The sequence below is a fragment of the Psammomys obesus genome, unplaced genomic scaffold (genome assembly GCF_907164565.1).
Source record: "Psammomys obesus unplaced genomic scaffold, mPsaObe1.curated_primary_1811, whole genome shotgun sequence".
Lineage (NCBI taxonomy): Eukaryota > Metazoa > Chordata > Mammalia > Rodentia > Muridae > Psammomys > Psammomys obesus.
This window is the reverse complement of record NW_026596064.1, coordinates 22,086,889-22,106,645: the sequence shown is the minus strand read 5'-3', so window position 1 is coordinate 22,106,645 and position 19,757 is coordinate 22,086,889. Positions and strand designations below refer to the sequence as shown.

Genomic DNA, 19,757 nt, shown 5'->3' with positions numbered 1-19,757 from the left:
ATATTCATCCTTCTCGTACCTGATCAGAAATGAGGATGAGAAACTGTCAATGTTTGATAGAGCTGTTATGAGGTTATTTATTTATTTTTTAATATTCTGAGTGCTTGGTATATTTTGTAATATTTTCAAGGTGGAAATAGTCATAGAGAAAGTCTAATTGTTTTGGGTTTTGTTTTGTTTTGTTTTAATCTCATAGGCCATGATCAAGCTTGTAGAAACCAGCATTTTTGCCAGATGGACATTTCAAATTTTCTTTCTTAGTTCTTTATCTCTTCTTTAGGAGTTAGGATGAGGTCATAGCTTCATAATCAGCAGAGTGGCACAATTGAAGTGTCCCTACAATGTACAAATTTTCTGTGGTAAACACCATGGCCAAAAACCACTTGAGGAGAAAAAGGGGGTTATTTGGCTTACAGGTTGCAGTCCGTCATTGAAGGAAGCCAGGGCAGGAACTCAAAGCAGGGATTTTCTTGTACAACCTCCCCAGGGTGGCACAACCCATACTGGGCTGGGCATTCTACACCAATCAAGAAAATGCCACACCGAGATGCCTACAGGCCCATTTATTGAAGGTAATTCCCCAGCTGAGGAGCCCTTTTCCTAGGTAAATCTAGGTTGTTATTTTTCACAAGAATTATCAGAACACTCTATATTTATTTGTGGTACCCCATTTTTAATGAAAGACGTTAAGACATCTGTTCTCTGGCAAAGAGACAATAGGGTGACGGTGAGACTTCAAAGATGGGGGGAGTTACTGACTAAGCTTTTACTTATTTGACTAAAAAGATTCATCCTTTCAAGCTTTTTCCTGACTTCTTTCTCATACTCAGTGGAAAAGTGCTGCTACCTGGCAGCTTCTCAGTCCTGTTTTTGAGGATATGTTGATTTCTCCTCATTTGAAAAAGCTTTTTTTCCCCCCTACTTCCTTTCTTTGCCTAGAACTTCGTTTATCTCACAGCACATGCGCTCGCCCACTTTACCTTCACCTGATAATTCTAAGCAAGCCCTGCTCTTGTCTCCACACTCCTCTAGCCCAAGCTTGTAGGCAGCTTTGTCCTCATCATATTTTCAAAAGAGAACTAATTTGGTTCGGAGTACAAAGGCATTGTCATCTTGTGAAACATCCTCACTTCCATGTAGGTAGCACAGGGCAATTCTTGATTTAAAGACCCAGTGTTCCCAGCTCACCGTCTTCTCTAGGTACAATTCATTTCTGCCCTGTTCCGTGCTCAAAATTTCTGCCCTTGATATTTTCAGTGAACAGACCTATGATTAAATATAAGGAGTATATGTTCTTTTATGTGTGAGTCATACTTTGCTATCTACATTATCTTCCACTTTTCTCCCCCAAAGACTTTATAAGATAGAACAGAAATTACTGTCCTCTTTTACTCCTGCAAAGACCAAGGCATAAAAACATCCACTTCTTAGAGTTTGTCAACTGCAGAAGGAAGACTTTAACTGAAGTTAGTAGAAGCAGAACAGTCAGCAAAGGGAAGTTGCAAGCTATCATGGTGTCGGACATGGCTAATTCCATGCCAAAGAGCCTTCTGCACCAGGATCTGTTCAAGGATTTCCATGGAAGTAGATGGGTTTGAGTGTTTTTCTTGTACAACAAAGATTTGCTTCACTACATGGTGTGCTGGCTAGTTCTATGTCAACTTGACACAAGCTGAAATCATCTGAGAGGAAGGAATCTCACTTAAATTGCTTCCATAATACTGGGTTGTAGGCAAGCCTTGTAAGGCATTTTCTTAATGGTGAGTGGTACCATTCCTGGGCTGGTAGTCCTGGGTTCTGTAAGAGAGCAGGCTGAGCAAGCCATGAGGAGCAAGCCAGTAAGCTGTGCCCCTCCATGGCCTTTGCACCAGCTCCTGCCTCCTGCGCCTGCCTCCTGCCCTGTTTAAGTTTCTGCCTGGACTTCCATCAAAGATGCATGGTGATATGGAAGCGTAAGCCAAATAAACCCTTTCCTCCTCTACTTGCCTTTTGGTCATGGTGTTTTATTGCAGCAGTAGAAACCCTGACTAAGACACATGAGCAGAGAGTTTTTCACTTAGGAAAAGCCCTGGGAGAAAAACTCAGGGGCTTTTCAGCGATCTCAGAAGGAGAAACTGGAGACAACCAGAGGTGAAAAGGACAGAAAGGAGGTGGGAGGGAGAAGGAGGGAGTGACAGAGAAGGAGAAAGTGTGAAATCATTTGCCCCCAATTTATCTTTATGAAAATTTGCCATGTGAAAATACCCACTTGAAAATGAGATAAATAAAGAAGTAATTATTTGCATTACAAATTAACTTTTCACTTCAAAAGAGTACTTACCACAGGTGTGATTCTGTGATGTCAGACTTTAGAAAAGAGTATGAATTGGGAGAGGTGGGAGATTTAAACAATAAACTCCTGGCTATAATATAATGGGAAGTAATTCCAGTGATGAAGGGGAAGATAGATCAAGAAAGAGGCAACAGTACAGGGAGTTCTCTGCAGAGCACGGGCTTTGAAAGGGACATGAACAAAAGGCAGAGGGGATATTATGGATAAGTTTCAACACACACACACACACACACACACACACACACACACACACACAAAATCTACCATGCACCTTCAAGAACAGCATGAAGGAGGACAAAATCAGGAAAAAGCAGAGCCTTACAAGCAGAGCTGCTTTGCTTAGGGAAAAGGAGAAGCCCAAACACGGAATGACTCATATTTTGAGTAAGTAGTGTAATGTCAACAGACTGTAAGAGTTTGTACATTTCCATTTGTTTGTTTTGCTTATGAATTCTCCAAGGTGCAAAAGATGGTTTTAACAAAATGGGGAAGATGGTATTTCTCTTAGAGAGAGAATGTATTTGTGTAGAAGGCGTACATCAATATTAACTCAGTTGCAAAAGGGACAGAAATCTTTAGAACCTAGTCATCCAAGACAGAGGACTTGGGTGCTACCAGACCAAATTTGAGATGAAGGTAGTAAAGGACATACCCAGAAAAGGGACAGAACTTGGAATACAGTGACCTGAGGCTGTTTTCTACTTGTCCCTCTGCTCACATCTTAGATAATTCCACTAAAATTTATCAGTTGCTTGTATATGTGGATTTCTTGTGAAAGTGGAAGGAACTCAGCCCAGTTCCCTTAGGGAACATGAGAACAATGAAAACCAAGTCTCTGAGATAGTAACCAGAGGGAAAGGACACAAGGACACAGCATGTTCAGTTTTTAAAGGAAGTTACTCCGGTGATACTGTGACTCAGATAGATTGTAGATACAAAGGAGGAAAGATTTATTTGGGGTCATGGTTTCAGATGGTCTTAGTTCACCATGGTGGAGAAAGTACAGAGGAGTCCATGCTGGTAGGTAGCCCATGGCAGAGTTTATTCTCATAACAGGGGACCATGAAGGGAGAGTGTGCTGGAACCAGGTGGTAGGGGATAATCTTCAAAGGCTTGTTGCCCCTAGTGTCCATCTCCAGCACACAGGCCTATCTCTAAAAATTCCACAGCCTTCAAGATAACGCTGCTAGCTGAGGATCAGACATTCACATCATGAGCCCATGCAAGACATACAAGTTTTAAATGGTTAACAGTTCATTTCTGGTTACCAAGGATGGCAACCACCTCATGACAGGCAACCACAACAGGCATTTAGCCCAACTTCAGGAGTTCCATTATCTAAACAGTCTCAGCAACACCTGAAAGCCTCAAACTCAATCCCTTCTAAAATTCATGACAAACATAAAAGCTCTTTTAGGTTCATTTGTTTTATTTTTATGTGGGTGAGTGTTTTGCCTGCATGTATGTATGTATATCACGTGTGTGCCTGGGACCCACGGAGGTCAGAAGAGGACATCAGATACCTTGGAAATGAAGTTATGGTTGGATGGGAGTCAGCAAGTGGGTGTTGGGAGTCAAACCCAGCCCCTCGGTAAGAGCAAGCGCCTTTAACTGCTGAGCTCATCTTTCCAGCCCCAACAAGGCACACTTTCAACCGTGAGACCCAGTAACAGCCAAAGGAAACTTACATAATCCAGTACATAATGGTGTACAAATGAAGCAAAAATTTCCATTCTACCTGCCCCTAAAGATGTTTCAGTTATGACTGCTGTGTCATACACATCAGTAGGTGGCAGAGAGGAGAGAGGAAATGTCTATGTTCGGTGTTCTAGCCTAACACTCCCTGAAAACAGTGAGCCTGAGACGGCCACCAGTTTGGTGCCATAGGGCCCAGACAGGGAGCCAGCCTGAGATGACCACCAGCCCGATGCAGACCATGCCCAAGGTGACCTCTGCCTGGCACCATAATGCAAGAATGGGGCATAGCACCCCTGAGACCACTCCTGGGTGAACCCAGACACTCAGAGACCTCGGGTGCCACTAAGAGGAGCAAGTAAGTGGTAGAGAATTGGAAGGGAAACAGAAGGGTGTGGGCACAATGAAAAGAGGCAGAACTGGAGAAGGGGGTGAGAAACAGCCTGATGTGAGTAGCTAGTGATGCCACCGGAGACCATGGTGGGGTCCTGCTCTGTGCTGTTCCTGGGGGCCACATCTGATTCTTTGGCCCTGCAGCAGCAGGGGTCTGTTGCCACCAAAGGCCAGGTGGATGTCCCTGGTCTGGGCTGCCTGCCAGGGACATGTTGATGTCTCAGGGCTGTACAGAACTGGCCCCACCCCTCACCTGGGTGTTGTGGGAGAACTGGCCCTGGGGGCATGACAGCAGGAAAGCTGATCCCATCCCTAGCCACCTGCAGTACTTGGGAGAGCAGGGGTGAGCATTTTGCAGGGGTGAGCTACACCCGTGCAGTGGCAAGGATGAGGAAGAGATACCCTCCTCCCCTCTTGCCTCCACCACTAGCAGCAGGCAGGAGACCTGGCCCTGGGGGTCATGATAGCAGGAGAGCTGTCCCTGCCCCTCACCTGCTGCAGCACTGGGGAGAGCAGGCCCTGCCCCTCACCTTGTCAGCACAGTAGAACCGACCCTAATGGCGATGGCACGTGTGAGCTGGCTCCTAAGGGAGTGAGCGTGAATGAGCTGGCCTCACAATTTGTCTATTGTGTGGCAGGGTGGGCAAGAGAGAGATGCCCTCTGCCTTCCTTGTCCCTTGCCACCCCTAGTAGTCAGGAGAGCTGGTCCTTTGGGTCATGAGAGCAGAAAAGCTGTTCCTGCTATCACCTGCTGCAAGACTCTGGAGAATTGCCCCACCCCAATATCTACCCCCTCTATGAACTGTTGAAGTATGTAAAGGGCCTGGGCTGATCCTACAGATCCAAAACTACAGGATCTCCATGACACAGGGCACCTCACCTGGGCAGCACAGTAGAGCTCGTCCTGGATGTGGGGCTTGCAGGTGAGCCAGCTCAGAGAATGTGAGAGCAGGAGGGCCAATAAGCTAATCAGCTCAGATACCTCCCAGGCCTGGATCAGGACTTTGAATTGGCCCATCCTAGTATCTACCCCATCTATGAACTGCTAGAGTACTACGGGGCTGGTCCTACAGATCCAAAACCACAGGATCTCCATGACACAGGGCAACAACAGGATATCCAAGAGGGGACCCAGTGAGGTTCCAGTATTGATAGAGTAGCAGAGGCCAGAGGCCTCGTACCAGATCAATGAGTCATTGCAATGAGCATTTGCAAGCAAAGAAGTGTGGACAGAAGGGTATACTGCGGGAGGGACACACCGACACACTACAGCTTCCATGATGAGATCTTTTTTGTCTGACGTAAGGAGGTTGCAAGGATGGAGGGCGGGTACAAGGGGAGATGAGCAGGATTGGGGTGCATGGTGTGAAATTCACAGAGAAGCAATCAAAAGTAAAAAAAAAAAAAAAATCCCATTCTAAAATGAAGGGAAATTGGACCAAAGCAAGAGTGAAACCTATGAGAGCAAACACCAGACATTCTGTCTCCCTGCCCAGCATCCAGGGAGCAGGATGTCATTAAGTGGACTCTGGTAGACATGGCAGTCCTGTCTTCTAAGGCACTCCTACCTGTAACATACATGACCATTCACCTAGGCTGGCTTCTCTCAGTGTCCACAGCTTTCTTTAGCAAATATATGTGATCATTTAGCATCCCTCAAAAACCTTCAATTTCTATTGCAACTTAAGCTTTACACTGATAACTTCATATACCAGCTTCTCAGGGGCTTCCTGCAGGGAATTTGTACCCTGCTATGCACTGCTTAACCTCACAAGTATTCTCTTCTTTTAAGGACACAAATATTATCCTATAATAACCTCATTATTACGACCTAAACTTATTCCTAATTGTGTCCCTATAGGTCCTATATCCAGGTATGGTTAGATTGTTGGTTAGGGCTTTCTGGGGAGACACAAATGAGTTTCTAACGTATTCCTCTATGGTCATTCATTGTTAATTCAGTTTCTGCTTCCTGCCCAAGTCAACTACTGTATTATTTGTCTCTATAGATTTGTCTTTTAGGGTACATTTCATACAAATAGGACTGTGTAATTCACCTCCCCCCTTCTGCTAGAGATGGAATGTTTGCCTCTGTGCACAGCAGGCAAACACTCTACTGAACTATATCCTCAGCTCTTGTGTTTCTCTTTGTTGTTTGTTGTTTTGAGACAAGGTCTTGCTATGCAGCCAAGGCTAGTCTTGAACTTATTGTGTAGCCTAGGCTGTTCTCAAACTTCTGCCTCAGTCTCCTGAGTGCACGGATTCCAAGCATTTGCTGCCATATCTAGCACCTATACATTGTTGTATCTTGTTTCTTCCACTTAGTGTAAGTTTATCCTCTTGCTGTCTAGTTATCTCAGCTGTTTGTCTGAAACACTTTTACTTATAAGCTGTCTTTGTTGAGATCAAATCTATATCTATCTTTATATGCATATCTACATTTCTCTCTCTCTCTCTAAATTTTGGACTTGTAGTAGTTTTTTTCCCAGCTTGTATATCTGTATGCAAATACCATACTATTTGGTAACTTTATTATTTTTTTTTTATAGTGAACCCAGGCCTGTGCCCACTCACTAGGAAAACATTCTATGATCACATGGAACACATCCTCAGCCTTTGAGTCTTTGAATTCTTGTTAGTCTGAGCTGTCCTCAAACTCACAATCCCCTTGCCTTGGACTCCTGAGTGCTGTAGTCCTACCAACAGGCATGTAGCACCAGTCTGGCTAATAAATGTAACTTACAGTAAATTTTGAAATCAGGGAGTGAGAATTCTCCAACCCTCATCCTCCATTTTTGGAAATGATTAGTTTCTTTCTGTCTCTATGGATTTACCTATTCTGGATATTTCTTCTTTTTAAAATTTGTTTTGGCTAGTCTGGGTTTTTTTTGCATTTCTATATAAATTTACAATCTGCTCGTACAATTTTTTTTTAAAAAAAAAAGACGAAAAAGCCTCCTGGAATTTTGAGAGACATTGCATAAGTATATATATCAACTCAGAGAAAAATGTCATCTTGACATGTTGAGTCTTCCAGTCTGAGGCTATGACATGTTAAAGGTCCTCATCCTTTTTGATTTGTTAATTTTTCATATTAAAAGTTTTAATTGATATAAAGCTAGTCATTTTAAAGTGAATAATTCAGTGACACTTAGCAACTTACCGTATCCTGCAACCACTCCAGAGGACATCAGGCACCCACCCATCAAGCAGTTAGCCCTCACTCTCTTTTCCTTCCATGCTTGGAATTACCAGCCTCCTTTTTGTCTCTGTGAATTTATCTATTCTGAATATTTAATAAGAATAGAATTATAACAGATGTGATTTGGCTTCTTGAATTAGTTTAATGTGTTTATTCATATTGCACCATGAACCAATACTTTATTCCTTTGTATTGAAAAGATGAAAATTACTTTGTGACCTGCTGGAGATTATAGAACATTCTACTAAGCTCCCGTAGGAAGGGACACCAACTAGATTCCTGGTGCTCTTGTTTCTAGAGTCTACTATATGAAGAAAATACAACAAGGTTGCATAAACGGTCCACTGCAGTGGACGCTGGCATGTGTGCATCCTAGATTCATCTGGGCATTTGTTCTAGTTGTTAAGAATGGAATAAGAGCTTTCAGCTGAAGAAAGCATCTCCCTAAGTCACGCTTACTCTTTGGAGGTAGCTGTCGTCTAGTGACTGGCTGATAGCAAGGATGGTCTACCTATATCGTCGTTCCCTATGGGATTCTTCTATGTACTCTTCAATCATATAGTTTTGCTCTTATCCTGCTTCCTCCACCCCGTTATATGTGTTGATCCCTAAGTCATAGCCTATTAAACATCTCCATTCTCTATGCAAATTTCCTTTTCAGAATTTCAATACAAGCCCTACAAAGTCAATGCAATTTGAGTTGGGTCATTAAAAATTGAATATTCCAATCATGAGGGATAATGAATCCATGGCACTGTGAACTGATTCAACAACATTTAAAGGATTATAACCTATTGAGGTCTTGTAGTTTAAGAGAAACTAATAAAATGTCTATTTTCAAAGGAAATCAACCAAGATAGGCAGTGCAAAGAGAATGCTTCTTGAATTAGAGCTGGAAGAATTGAAACTTAATCTAACGTAAGGAAGATGGAACCTAAAGACTGGTTTTAAAAGGAGGCAGATTTTGGCTGAATGATGGCAGGATTTTTTAAATATAAATTTTAAAAACGGTATCATTTTATTTTATGTGTTTGGGTGTTTTGCCTGTGTGTAGATCTGTGCATAACTTGCACACCTGGTTCCCATGGAGGCCAAAAGAGGGCATCAGTTACCCAGGAACTAGAGTTACAAATCATTATGAGCCTCTATGTAGAACTGAGGGTCAAAATCTGGTCCTCTGGAGACAGAGCAAATGCTCTTATCTGCCGAGCTCTCTCTCCAGACCTGGCCAAAAAAAAAAAAATTTTTTTTTAAAGGACAACTTGTCACATGTCTTGTGAAGTAATGAACCAGCTCCTTAGTATAGATGGCTGATCACAGATCAGAAATATTAAAGGGAGGATTTCTACCCTAAGAACTGGAATACAGTCCTTTTCAATTCTCAGATCTCATGATTATAGCTTGCGATAAATTACAAGCTTTTTAAGGGTCTTAATGTGGCGACTCGTGGAATCTGCTCAACTGTAATGCAAGACTCAGTTTTGTCAGTTTTTCTTAAAGATAACAATAACAACAACAAAATAGCCTTCATCACTTTCAGTCTGTCTAGAGTAGCATGGCACAGAACAGGATAAATACAGGATATTTTCATGTATCTTACCCACCCACAATGAGTTTGCTCTTCAATTTCCCCTTTTCAGACACAGAGAAGCAAATGGTTGATTTTGAATTATCTTTGACTTTTATTAATAAGCATGTTTACAGGTTTTAAGGGCTTAGCAGATAATTTATATCCTTCTACAAATAGTTTTAGCTTGTATTATCATAGTCTTAGGAATTCAGGCTAGACACTTTTACTAAAAATAAAGTTGAACTCCAGGAAGTTTACAGAGTTGACCCAGACCATGGAGGGACTGTATGCCAGGGATGAAATCCAACCTCTTATATTATGGATGATAAGACCTTCATACCTATATCCAAATTTATCCACATCCCAAATCTTCTTTCTTTGGGACCACTCTCATCATATTTCATAGGCTGAATTGTATTTCCCAAAAAGCAAAGCTAAAGTCCTAATCTCTGGGACCTATAAATGATTTGATTTTAAAATAGACTGTTTGCAGATGTAACCAAGTTAAGATAAGGTCATATTGGGTGAAGACAGCCCTAATCCAATGATTTATAAAAGGAAAATTTAGACCCAGACACAATGCTATAAGAAGTTGGAGGTGGAAACTAGAGTTTTATTGCCAAAAGCTAAGGAACAAATCAGGGGGATTGCCAGTAACTGTTAGAGACTAGGAATAAGTCAAAAGGATCTTTCTGTGGAGCCTTCAGAGAAAGCACAGGCCTACAAGTGCCTTAACTTCATACCTCGTGCCTCTAGAACTGTAAGTTAATACAGTCCATATTGTTTTAAGTTGTTTTAAGTTGTAGATTCCTTGTCACAGCAGCCCTGAATATTAGTGTCCCAAATGCCAGACCAGAAGAGATGGAGTGAGAAGATGGGTTGGCAGAAAAGGGCACCATGAGGGACAAAGTCAGGCAGTTTTGAGGAATATATATGTGTTCCACTTCTCATCTGCTGATGATGAGAGGAATAAGGGACACAAAGAAGACTTCAGCAAAGAAGTTTCTGACATCATCAACTTGAGTGTTAGGTCACAACCTGCTTGAGCAGGTGGCTGTCTGAGGAGAAATGGGGTCCTGTCAGGTGCTACCCATTCATCCAGCAGTCAGACTGCAAAGTCAGCCCAGTATCCTGGGTATGTTTAGGGAACAAAAGACAAGACAAAGAAGATTGTGTGGTGATGGTCCGGTGAGGTTGGAAAGATTATGCCAAATGACTTGAGGAAGAGGATCTGGATAGGACATTAGCCAGGTAGGGATGAAAGCTGAGAAGTAAATAGTAAGAACAAATCCAAGGATGACAATGACTTTTTGCATTTTCTAGGGCTTTCTAGTTGATGAAGCCCTCTGCTCTGGTTGGACCATTTGTGTCTCCTGCAAAATTCATGCCAAGATGTAATTACCAAGGCAGCAGTAGTAAGGTCTTTAAGACATAACTAGGCCATGAGGGTCCTGCCCCTATGAATGGAATTAATACCTTACAAAATGGCTGGACAGAACCAGAGTGGTTGGAAAAAAGCCCCTCACCTTTTCAGTGTGAAGACACATTTGTCCCATTCAGAGGATGAAGCAATAAGACACTGTCTTATACACAGATACTGAGCCCACCCAGACAACAAATTTGCTGGTGCCTTGATCATAGGTACTTCCAGTCTTAAGTACTGTGAGAAAAATACATTTCTATCACTTATAAATTATTCAGGATGCAGTCTTTTGCTATAGCAACATGAATAGACAAAGAGAGCTACTAACTAGCGATTTTTAGCTAACTTTCAAATGCTCTCAGAAGAAAGACCAGGGCTTTAGGTCTCCATTGTTCTCAGGACTATTATATCACTCACCTAAAGTCACTTGCCCATGCTAGTACTAGAACTTCAGCCCTTGACTCATGTCTGAACACTGTGTTTCCCAGAAGGTGCTTAAAGCCAACATGGAGTCATCCCTGCTTCTGCCTGAGGGCATGATCATCCTTAGCCGTCTGCAGTTTCTCCTCCCAGGAACAAGACTCTACCCAAAGCAGAAACTCATTGCACAATGCTGGAGACAGATGATTAATTGGGGTGAGAGTGATGGCACAAGTGGTCCTGGGTCTTGTGGTTGGCCTGGACTCTCGGGTTCTGCCTCTGCCAGCCATGTACCACAGAGATGAGCTGACAATGGCATCACCTGCGCTGAGTCTTTGTGTCAGGAGGTAGTCATGGCAACTCACTTGCTTCCTCAGCTGATGAGTAGACAATTAGGTAGAATGGAGGAATCAAGTTAATTGCCTGTCATCTCTTCTCTGCTCCCTGTGTATTGATTCAAATTAAGCTTTTCCAGTCTTCTAATGTCAGCAGATACCAAATGATGAGAAGCACAGACCTGGGAGCCAGGATCTCCAGCAAATAACTATTGCAAATGACACTCTTAACCTTTCTGCCTCTCTGTGTGTTTCTGACCCGAGCATTCACAAAAACAAATCTCTTTGACTGACCTCCCTTGATTTCTGATCCAAAGTCTCTGAGCTGCCTAATGGTAACCCTTTCTGGTATCAAGTCCATTCAACTAGGCATTCTCTCTTCTTTAGTAAGAGATAAAAGAATTCAGAATAAAGCCTGTATTTGTTGAAACCCACAGTAGCACGGGAAGAATAGGTACGTAAATCAGTGGTGGGCACTCACAGTGTGTGTGGCTCACATGGTAGTCTGGGCTCTAAGATCTAGAAGTATTATATGACAACTGGCAGCACAATCAGCTCAGCTGCTGCTGGTTCTATCCCTAGATGAAGTCTTGAAAAATGAAGCCCCTTCCTTGCCCACCCCATCCCTTCAGCTTCGTTTCTATAGTCAGATGTAATTTTTCTTTTTTCTTTCTTTTTTTTTTTTTTGCGTTTGCTTCTATGATCTTTGCTTGTTCTGATCTTTGTGTTACAGGGGACTTACTCTGTCTGAAATATCTTTTCTACATTTTAAAAATCATCTCAACTCTGACAGTATTTGTTCAGGAAGTCATCTCAAAACTTAATTTGGACTACCAAATACCCAGAATCCTACATTTTAAAAACAGACAATAAGCAGGTTAGCATTGCATATATAAATTGTCCCCTTACTGGACCCTCTTGAGGAGGGTGGGGCTATGTCTTCCTGGCCAGTGCTTCTTGGTACCCAGCACAGTGACTGACACATAAGAAGATGATAAACTAGCATTTATTGAATAAATGGTTCATTAAGAACATGTGTAATGAAGTATTAAAGGATGATGCTCTAGAAGAGGGAAATATTTGCTTATTTGAGTGAGCCGAATGATGAGTGGAATATATTAATATATCTGTGCTACTTGCAGTTTACACAAATAGTGGGAAAGTACCCAGATATTTCTCTGGGTTCTGGAAGTGTCTTCCCCAAGAAGTATGCCCTGATTCACATGTTTTCTGAGATTTGTGGTCATGTTGGCAATGAAAATAATGAGCCCTCAGAGACTGAAGCAGTATTCATGGAGTCTGCATGAGTCTGTGCTAAGTCCTCAGCATGTATGTTATGGTTGTATAGCTTTGTGTTCTGGTGGAACTCCTAATAGTGGGATTATGGGCTGTCTATGACTCTTTTGCCTGCTCTTGGGACCCTTTTCCTTCTACTGGGTTGTCTTGTTCAGACTTGATATGATGGTATGTATGTGCCTAGTGTCACTGTATCTTATCAGGCCATGTACAACTGATGTTCCTGGGAGGCTTGCTCTTTTATGAAGAGAAATGGAAAAGAAGTGTATCTGGGGGAGGGGGAGGCTTGTGGGGTGCGGCTCTGGGAGGAGTGAAGAGAGAGGAGGCTGCAGTTGGGATATATTGTATGAGAGAAGAATAAAAAGAAAGACAGGAGGGAACAGAAGGAGAGAGAGGGGAAGAGAGAGAGACGGAGAGGGAAAGGGAGAGGAAGAGAGAGAGAGAAAGAGAGCAAGAGAGTGAGTGAGAGAGAGAGAGAGAGAGAGAGAGAGAGAGATGAGCCCTGAGGTTGAATATGCTGGCCCATGGTGGAAACTGGAGAGATAGAAAAGGTGACATGAAGGGTCTTGGGACAAAGAGGCTGCAGTGGGGGTTTTGGAGACAGGTTTGGGATTTCTCTTGGAAGTTCTTCCAAGGCTAGAGAAAAATTCTGGGAAGTAGACATTGAACAGACTAGTAGACACAGTGGAGCCAATAGGTGCTTGTGGAGTCAATAGATGCTTTGCAGTTAAATGATAGAAGTGACAATGTAACATTACATTATATCTATAGGGAGTTAAAAGTTTTTGCAAGTCCTAGGGGGGGATGTGGCAAAGGACAATAAGCTAAGATTCAGTACAATTGGCTGTCTTTAACCAACTGGGGGCCACAGTTCTTTGCCTTACTTCTCGTATATGCAAGTGAAGGAGAAGGCAGAGCTAACCACTCTCTGGAGACTGTAGATTTCTGATGCTACTGTGTAAGACTTGAACACGGCAGGAGGATGTGACTACTCTCTTAGGCTGGATTCCAGGAAGCTTAGATACTTGGGTACATGCTCCATGCCCCCACCAGAAGCTTACAGTCTACTAGGGAAATGATTCATGTGCACTGTGCTTACCTGCTTGTTATATATATATATATATATATAGGATTTGTAGTGTTTAGAGCTTCAAATTCAGCTTTGACACAACTTCATGGACAAATACTGTCAGGGTTGGGAAATAATTTAAAAACATAGGCAAGGTATTCAGATATAGTAGATGGATGCTGGTTTAGATTCATCCTAGGATCTCTGCTCTGTCCTTTTCTTTCCACCTTTGCCCCGGCCTCTCCTTTTTGGCAAGAAGCCATGGGCCAGCATGGAAAACAGATGAATGTACATTCAAATTCCCTGACACTTATATTGACAGTGTTTGACCTAGAGGCAAATTGTTTAACCTCCCTCTGTCTCCATTTCTTCATCTATAAAATAATGTCATATCACATAAGGTTATTATAGAGGTTGATACCAAGAAAAGACACAGAGGGGCTGGAGGGATGGCTCAGTGAGTAAGAGCCCTTGCCCCTCTTTGAGAGGACTTGAGCTCTATTCCCAGGTTCAATATGGTGGCTCCAGTTCCAAATGAGCCAAGGACCCCTTCTGACCTCTGCAGACACCGTGTGTGCATGTGGTGTACATGCATACATTCAGGCAAAACTCTCATACACGTGAAATAAAATAAAAATTATTTGCTGTCATATTTTCTTAACAAAGGTATTGATACTGGGGTTTATATTTCTGCCTCTAGAATTCTGATTGTTTTTTACATAGAAATCTATAAAATTTTACCCCATAGGCTCATCTGTTTTTACTTGTTTGCCATGGGGAAATCTAGAAGTCACAAACCTTTACTTTTCCAGATTTAACTGTCCAGGATTCAGCTCTGCTTGTCACATAAACCTATCATACTATATGGCACAGAGTATTAAAGGAAGTTGCAGAGAGGATTTGGTTTTACAATACCAATTATTGTACTGTGTTATGGTGCCAATTATAGATAATAATAATGCTTTTAAGGGATGGACTCAAAACATTCTGGACTATCAGACAACTAACTCATCTGGGTCAGACAAATAAAGATGGGTTGGGGAGGCCTTGGATTCTTCATAAAGTTCCTGGGATTTTTAAAGTTTTAACAGCATGACAGCCACTATCTGTCATGCTATATACTAATGCTCTTAAAGGCAAATTTATCGAAGTTCAGGCTGACAGCATTTCATAAATTATCCTTAAATTTGATCTTGATTTTGCAATCAATAAAGAAGTAGCTCATGTAGGTGAGAAGGTAAATGATGTGAGTATTCTAGTGTCTTCTAAATGCATTTTGAATGACATTTACAAATTATTTCTGGTGTTTTTTTTTTTTTTTTCCTTGAGGCACCATGCCCAGTCTTTGCTACGCTCTGATCATAGTTGTTAGAGTAATGATGTTTAGGCTCTGACTAGGATTTTATAAAGACTATCCATGTGATGGTTTGGAATGCCCATCTACCTTAGCACCCTCAATTCCGAGGTCCTCTGAAAGTCTAGGCAAGTCATTATAACTCACGTGGGCAAACACAATGACACACACAAGCGAATTCTTTGAGGACAGCAACTTCCTCAGCAATTGTTATCTATTCAGAACCTGGGAGGTGCCTGGCACTTTCCAAACGCTTGGTGGGTATCAAGGTCTGAAAGTTTTGGATCTCTGTTAAGCATATTGAAGTTCCTGGCTAGTGAAATCCTTCTAATGATGGATAGCCTATCGAAGGCACTCTCTGACCCAGAAAGTTCAGCCATGACACTGAAGAGGGAACTGACTTGCCTTCTTCACTTAACCATCTTGTCCTGGATAATTCTGGAAATCAAGACAGCACAACTGTCCTGAGAAATCAGGGAATAAAGCAAAGGTTCCTCTTGACCAGAGCTAACATGCAAGGAAGAGTAGAAGGAAAGCCTGAGCCCCAGTGTGGGACAGTGTCTGCTCCAGGGTGAGAATTTCCCTCCCCCAACGCAGCCAATTCCATTCCACAGAAAAGCAGAATGTAGAAGCGTTGGCCTTGCCTTTCATATTTCAGGATAGAGTGAAAGGAAACCCAAGAAAATGGACCCCATGGATGCTCAGGGTTATCCATGCTGACAGTTAATTACAGGTCTGAAAGAAGAGGAACTGCTTGTTCCTTCTACAAGATGGCTTCCTGGCTATGAGTGCAAGGACCCCTGGCAGGCCGAGGCTGCTAAGACCTGTTCATTTTTCTTTCACTGTATTGCATCATGTCTCCAATGACAATTCTCTCTGTGCGTCCCATACTTTTTTTTTTTTTTTCAACTGCTCTCTGATTGATTGCCTAGCACTTAGAAATTTGAAAATATTCTGTCATGGAGCTGGTTAATCCTAACCAGGTCTGTCCTGCTTCGCAAATCTTCTTCATACCACACACGCCAGAGGACAGTGTAGTCATTCCAAGCAGACCCTGCTGGGCAGGGGTCTGAACTGCCTGGCATCTCCAAGTGGGTAAATGGAGTGTGGCATCTTCTCCTCCTTCAGCAAGACAGGATCTTGAGGAAGGCTTTGCGGAACTCCACATTGAAGGTGGTGTAGATCACCGGGTTGAGGGCACTGTTGACATAACCTAGCCATGTTGTGGCTCTGTAAAGCTCTGGGGACACATGGCATGTCTGGCAATGGGTATTAAGAACATGAGTCAAAAAGAAGGGCAGCCAGCAGACAATGAAGGCTCCTGGGTTGCAGAGAAAGAGAGAAACTGGGTAAGGAGTTTGTTCATGGCTCCTTATGACATGAAAACAACTTATAAATCATCTCTGTACTGGGCACTATGCTTGGAGTTTTCCCTGCCATTTCCTTTCTGTTTGCTTAGTGTTGCTTTCACTCATTGATTTGCCTTTTCTTCCATTGCTATTACCCAGTTAATTTTCACAACAGCTCCACAAAATAGATATGATTAGACACACTTCTCTCCCTTCAGGCCTTTGTTACTAAATTAACTTTCTAGTCTGACCTGTAGAAATTTCTTGGCCAATCTTTTTTCCTTTTACATTAAATTCAGAATTTATTTAGTGCCTTCTTATGAAGGAAGGATCTCTGATAAAGATGGTAAAACCCTTAAAGACCCAATGAGTTCAATTCCTGTGCTATGAACTGGGTGAGAATGCTGAGATTTGTCAGTGATACTGGCCACAGTGAAATCACCTTCATTAATGCTTGTGACACCTGTGATTTATCAAACCTTAATTAATTAGATGTTAGAATTTAGATTTTCTACCATAAAATTTAAAAATGGCCATATACATAGTGGGAAACTCGATAATACAGGAACATAGAAGAAAAGAACCACCCACTACTCAAAGACGATCACTTTTGACATCTTGAAGAATTAATTTTGTCTTTTTTCCCCCTGTATTTAAAATGATCTAGTTATCATCATATGACAGTAGCATTTTGCTGTCCTATTTTCTCACTATTTTTAAAGTAATTTTTTACTATTTTAAAGTAAGCAAATACTGATTAAAAAGCCAATGTGTGCCACTTTTTTTTTTTGAGTCATTATCGTTTGATTTACTTATTAACAATATAATCATTATGATAACCCAACTTAAATGGCTTCATAAACTTCATTTGGGTCTTTTGAGTTTCCATCATTGTTAACATTCATACAGAAACGTTTTCTGTTGCATTATCGAGATTTTATATTTGAATGTCCAACCTTCTTTAAATATGGCTATGATAGCCCACACTGCAGCACCCAGCACTAGCTTCAACTAACCCAACTCAGACTTACCAAGTACAATGACCACCATCTGAGTGGCCTTCTTCTCTCGAAGTGGCACTCCGCGAGGCTGCAGAGGGCCCAACTTTAGGGATGTGGACAACCTGCCATTGCTGAGTTTTCGAACCTCCAAGCTGAGCTTGGGGGCCATGTTGGGGCTCAAGGAGTTCCGAGTCCTCTTCGCCCGGCTCATCCGGCCCCCTCCTTCTTGGAAGCCTGGATGCCTCAAGGCGGTGTCCTGGCAGATGCTGTAGTAGCGCTTCAGCTCCCCACGTGTCTGGCCAGGCGAGAGGGGCTGCAGGTGTGACAGAAGGGGGTCCTGGCATTTCTGGGGGTATCGTTTGTCTTCTATGTGCTCCTGAAAGGAAAAGATGATGAACAGAAAGAAAGGAGGAAAGCCTCCCTGTGTACAACCTACAGGGGGAGTGGTGAGACCGTGGGAAGTTAGGGAAATGAAATCCGCTTCCGATTTTACAACTGAGAAGCAGCCACCCAGGATTTCCATCAGCACAGCAAGACACGAGGAAGGCACCCTAGTATTATAGCCTAGTCTTTCTGAATTAGAAAGACCTGGCTACATCAATGAACATATTAAGCGCCATTATGGGGTATGTAGTTGGCAAATCTGGAGTGTGGGAAACGCTACAAGATAAAGGCTTGGAGTTCTTAAACAAATAAATTACAGTAACAGCCGCTTAAGAGATGAAAAGGTATGGGCCTTAGGTACTTGATATTTGATTCTTAAGAGGGTGTGTGTGTTTGTGAGTGGGCACATCGATGAAATAAGATCGGTCACAAATTGATAACTGCTGAAGCTACCTGGTGGTGACTCTGGGTTTGTTTTGTCTTTTCATTTAAAATATTTTTAATTTAATATTTTTATTTTTCTTTGTTTTAAGATTTGGTGTCACATAGCCCGGGCTGTCCTTGATTTTGCCATAAGTTTCTAATTCTCCTGCCTCTACCTTGCAAATGCCTGGGGTTATGGGTATGTACCACATTTTTTTTTATTTTTGAAATTTTAAATATCAATATTGAAAGGAGGAAAAAAGAAAGAAAACTAAAATTTGCATCATAACTTTCTTATTTAGTAGATGTTAATCTTCAAGACATTAACTGTCTCTACACTTCAATTGTAAGATAGAAAACACTCTAGGAAAACAGAATGTGATTTTTTGGGGGGGGCATTTTTGCCTGGAGAAGAGGGTTATATGTATGAATTTGGCATTTGAAATTTTGATATTTGAAAGATTGAACAAACCTTGAATAGGAAGTAGGATTCTGTAATTCTTACTACCATAGTCATAAAAGCCAGTTACTCCTTCTTTATCCTTCCTCCCTCCTGTCTCTCTAGGTAAGCTAGAAACTTTGGTGCCTGAACCAAGCCCAGATGGGGGACATTCACACTATGAGCCTTTTGGCGGGAGACTTCAGAACTTTTGGCTTTTGTTTTGATGTGGTTTCCTAATAATTAATATAAATATATTATGTTATTTCAATCCACAGTCAAGACAATATTTATGATTAGGCTGGCACCTATTACCTAAAAATCACAATATTTAACTTCCAGTGTGTTACTTCTGAAAGTAAATTGTTGGGGTTTTAGTTGGGGTTGGGGGTTAGTTCTTGGAGTGCCTATGCAACTGGAAAACACCCTGCCTCCATGACAGTAATGTGACTATCTGTCCTACAGGAATCAACTCATTCTTCCAAGATTCCATGCTGGTGTTTTTCTGTTTGCACTGTAAGTCCTTAGCCCTCCCTCCATAGCTGATGTGTGAAACACTGATTCCTCTATGGCTGGCTGGCTGGCAGAGACATTTCAACTCCCAGATGGCAGGACAGAACCGATTTCTCCATACTCCTGGCATTGCAGCCTCGTGGCTTTCCAATCCCTCCTGGGAAGTCAGCGCTTCTCTTTCAGCCTTGGCATCTCCTCAGACCATGGATCTGCAGTGTTGATTTTAAACGGTTTATCTATCTGTTCTCATTTACATCAAGAGTCTCTAATTGCTACATCAGGCCCGTGTACGGAGTTGTTAATTAATTACAGAGAGACTGGACAAGACTCAACTCTTCATCATTATCAGTTTTTGAAGTTTAATTACTAATGTGAGGTCTGGAAGAGGAACCCTTGTCTTGACATCTCTAGGCTCTTTTCTGCCTTCTGCTATTCATGCAGGCCAAGGGCTTGACTTGAATTTGAAAGGCGAGGGAGGCTTAGTGTGACTGTGAGATTGTCATGGTTTTGTACACAGCCAGTAACCTTCAGGATACTTGAAAGTTTTATTTCTCTGTCC

General features: G+C 42.1%; 1 protein-coding gene and 1 pseudogene across 2 annotated transcripts in view; one reads left to right on the top strand and one right to left on the bottom strand.

The window, feature by feature from the left end:
* The first annotated feature begins 4,069 nt into the window (after positions 1–4,069).
* On the top strand, positions 4,070–4,173 carry LOC129689884 (small nucleolar RNA SNORA17; annotated as a pseudogene).
* Positions 4,174–16,208: 12,035 nt separating this feature from the next.
* Positions 16,209–19,757, bottom strand: part of Drd3 (dopamine receptor D3) — a 50,254-nt gene continuing 46,705 nt past the window's right edge. Inside the window, exons 5-7 of one of the 2 annotated variants that reach the window (XM_055625093.1) lie at positions 17,617–17,752; positions 17,470–17,517; positions 16,209–16,410 (exon numbers count right to left, since the gene is read on the bottom strand). In XM_055625093.1, coding sequence (XP_055481068.1) covers positions 16,214–16,410; positions 17,470–17,517; positions 17,617–17,752 — 381 coding nt within the window. In that variant the 3' untranslated portion in view covers positions 16,209–16,213. Of the gene's footprint in view, positions 16,411–17,469; positions 17,753–19,757 lie in introns of both variants that reach the window. The other variant, XM_055625092.1, reaches the window with a different exon arrangement.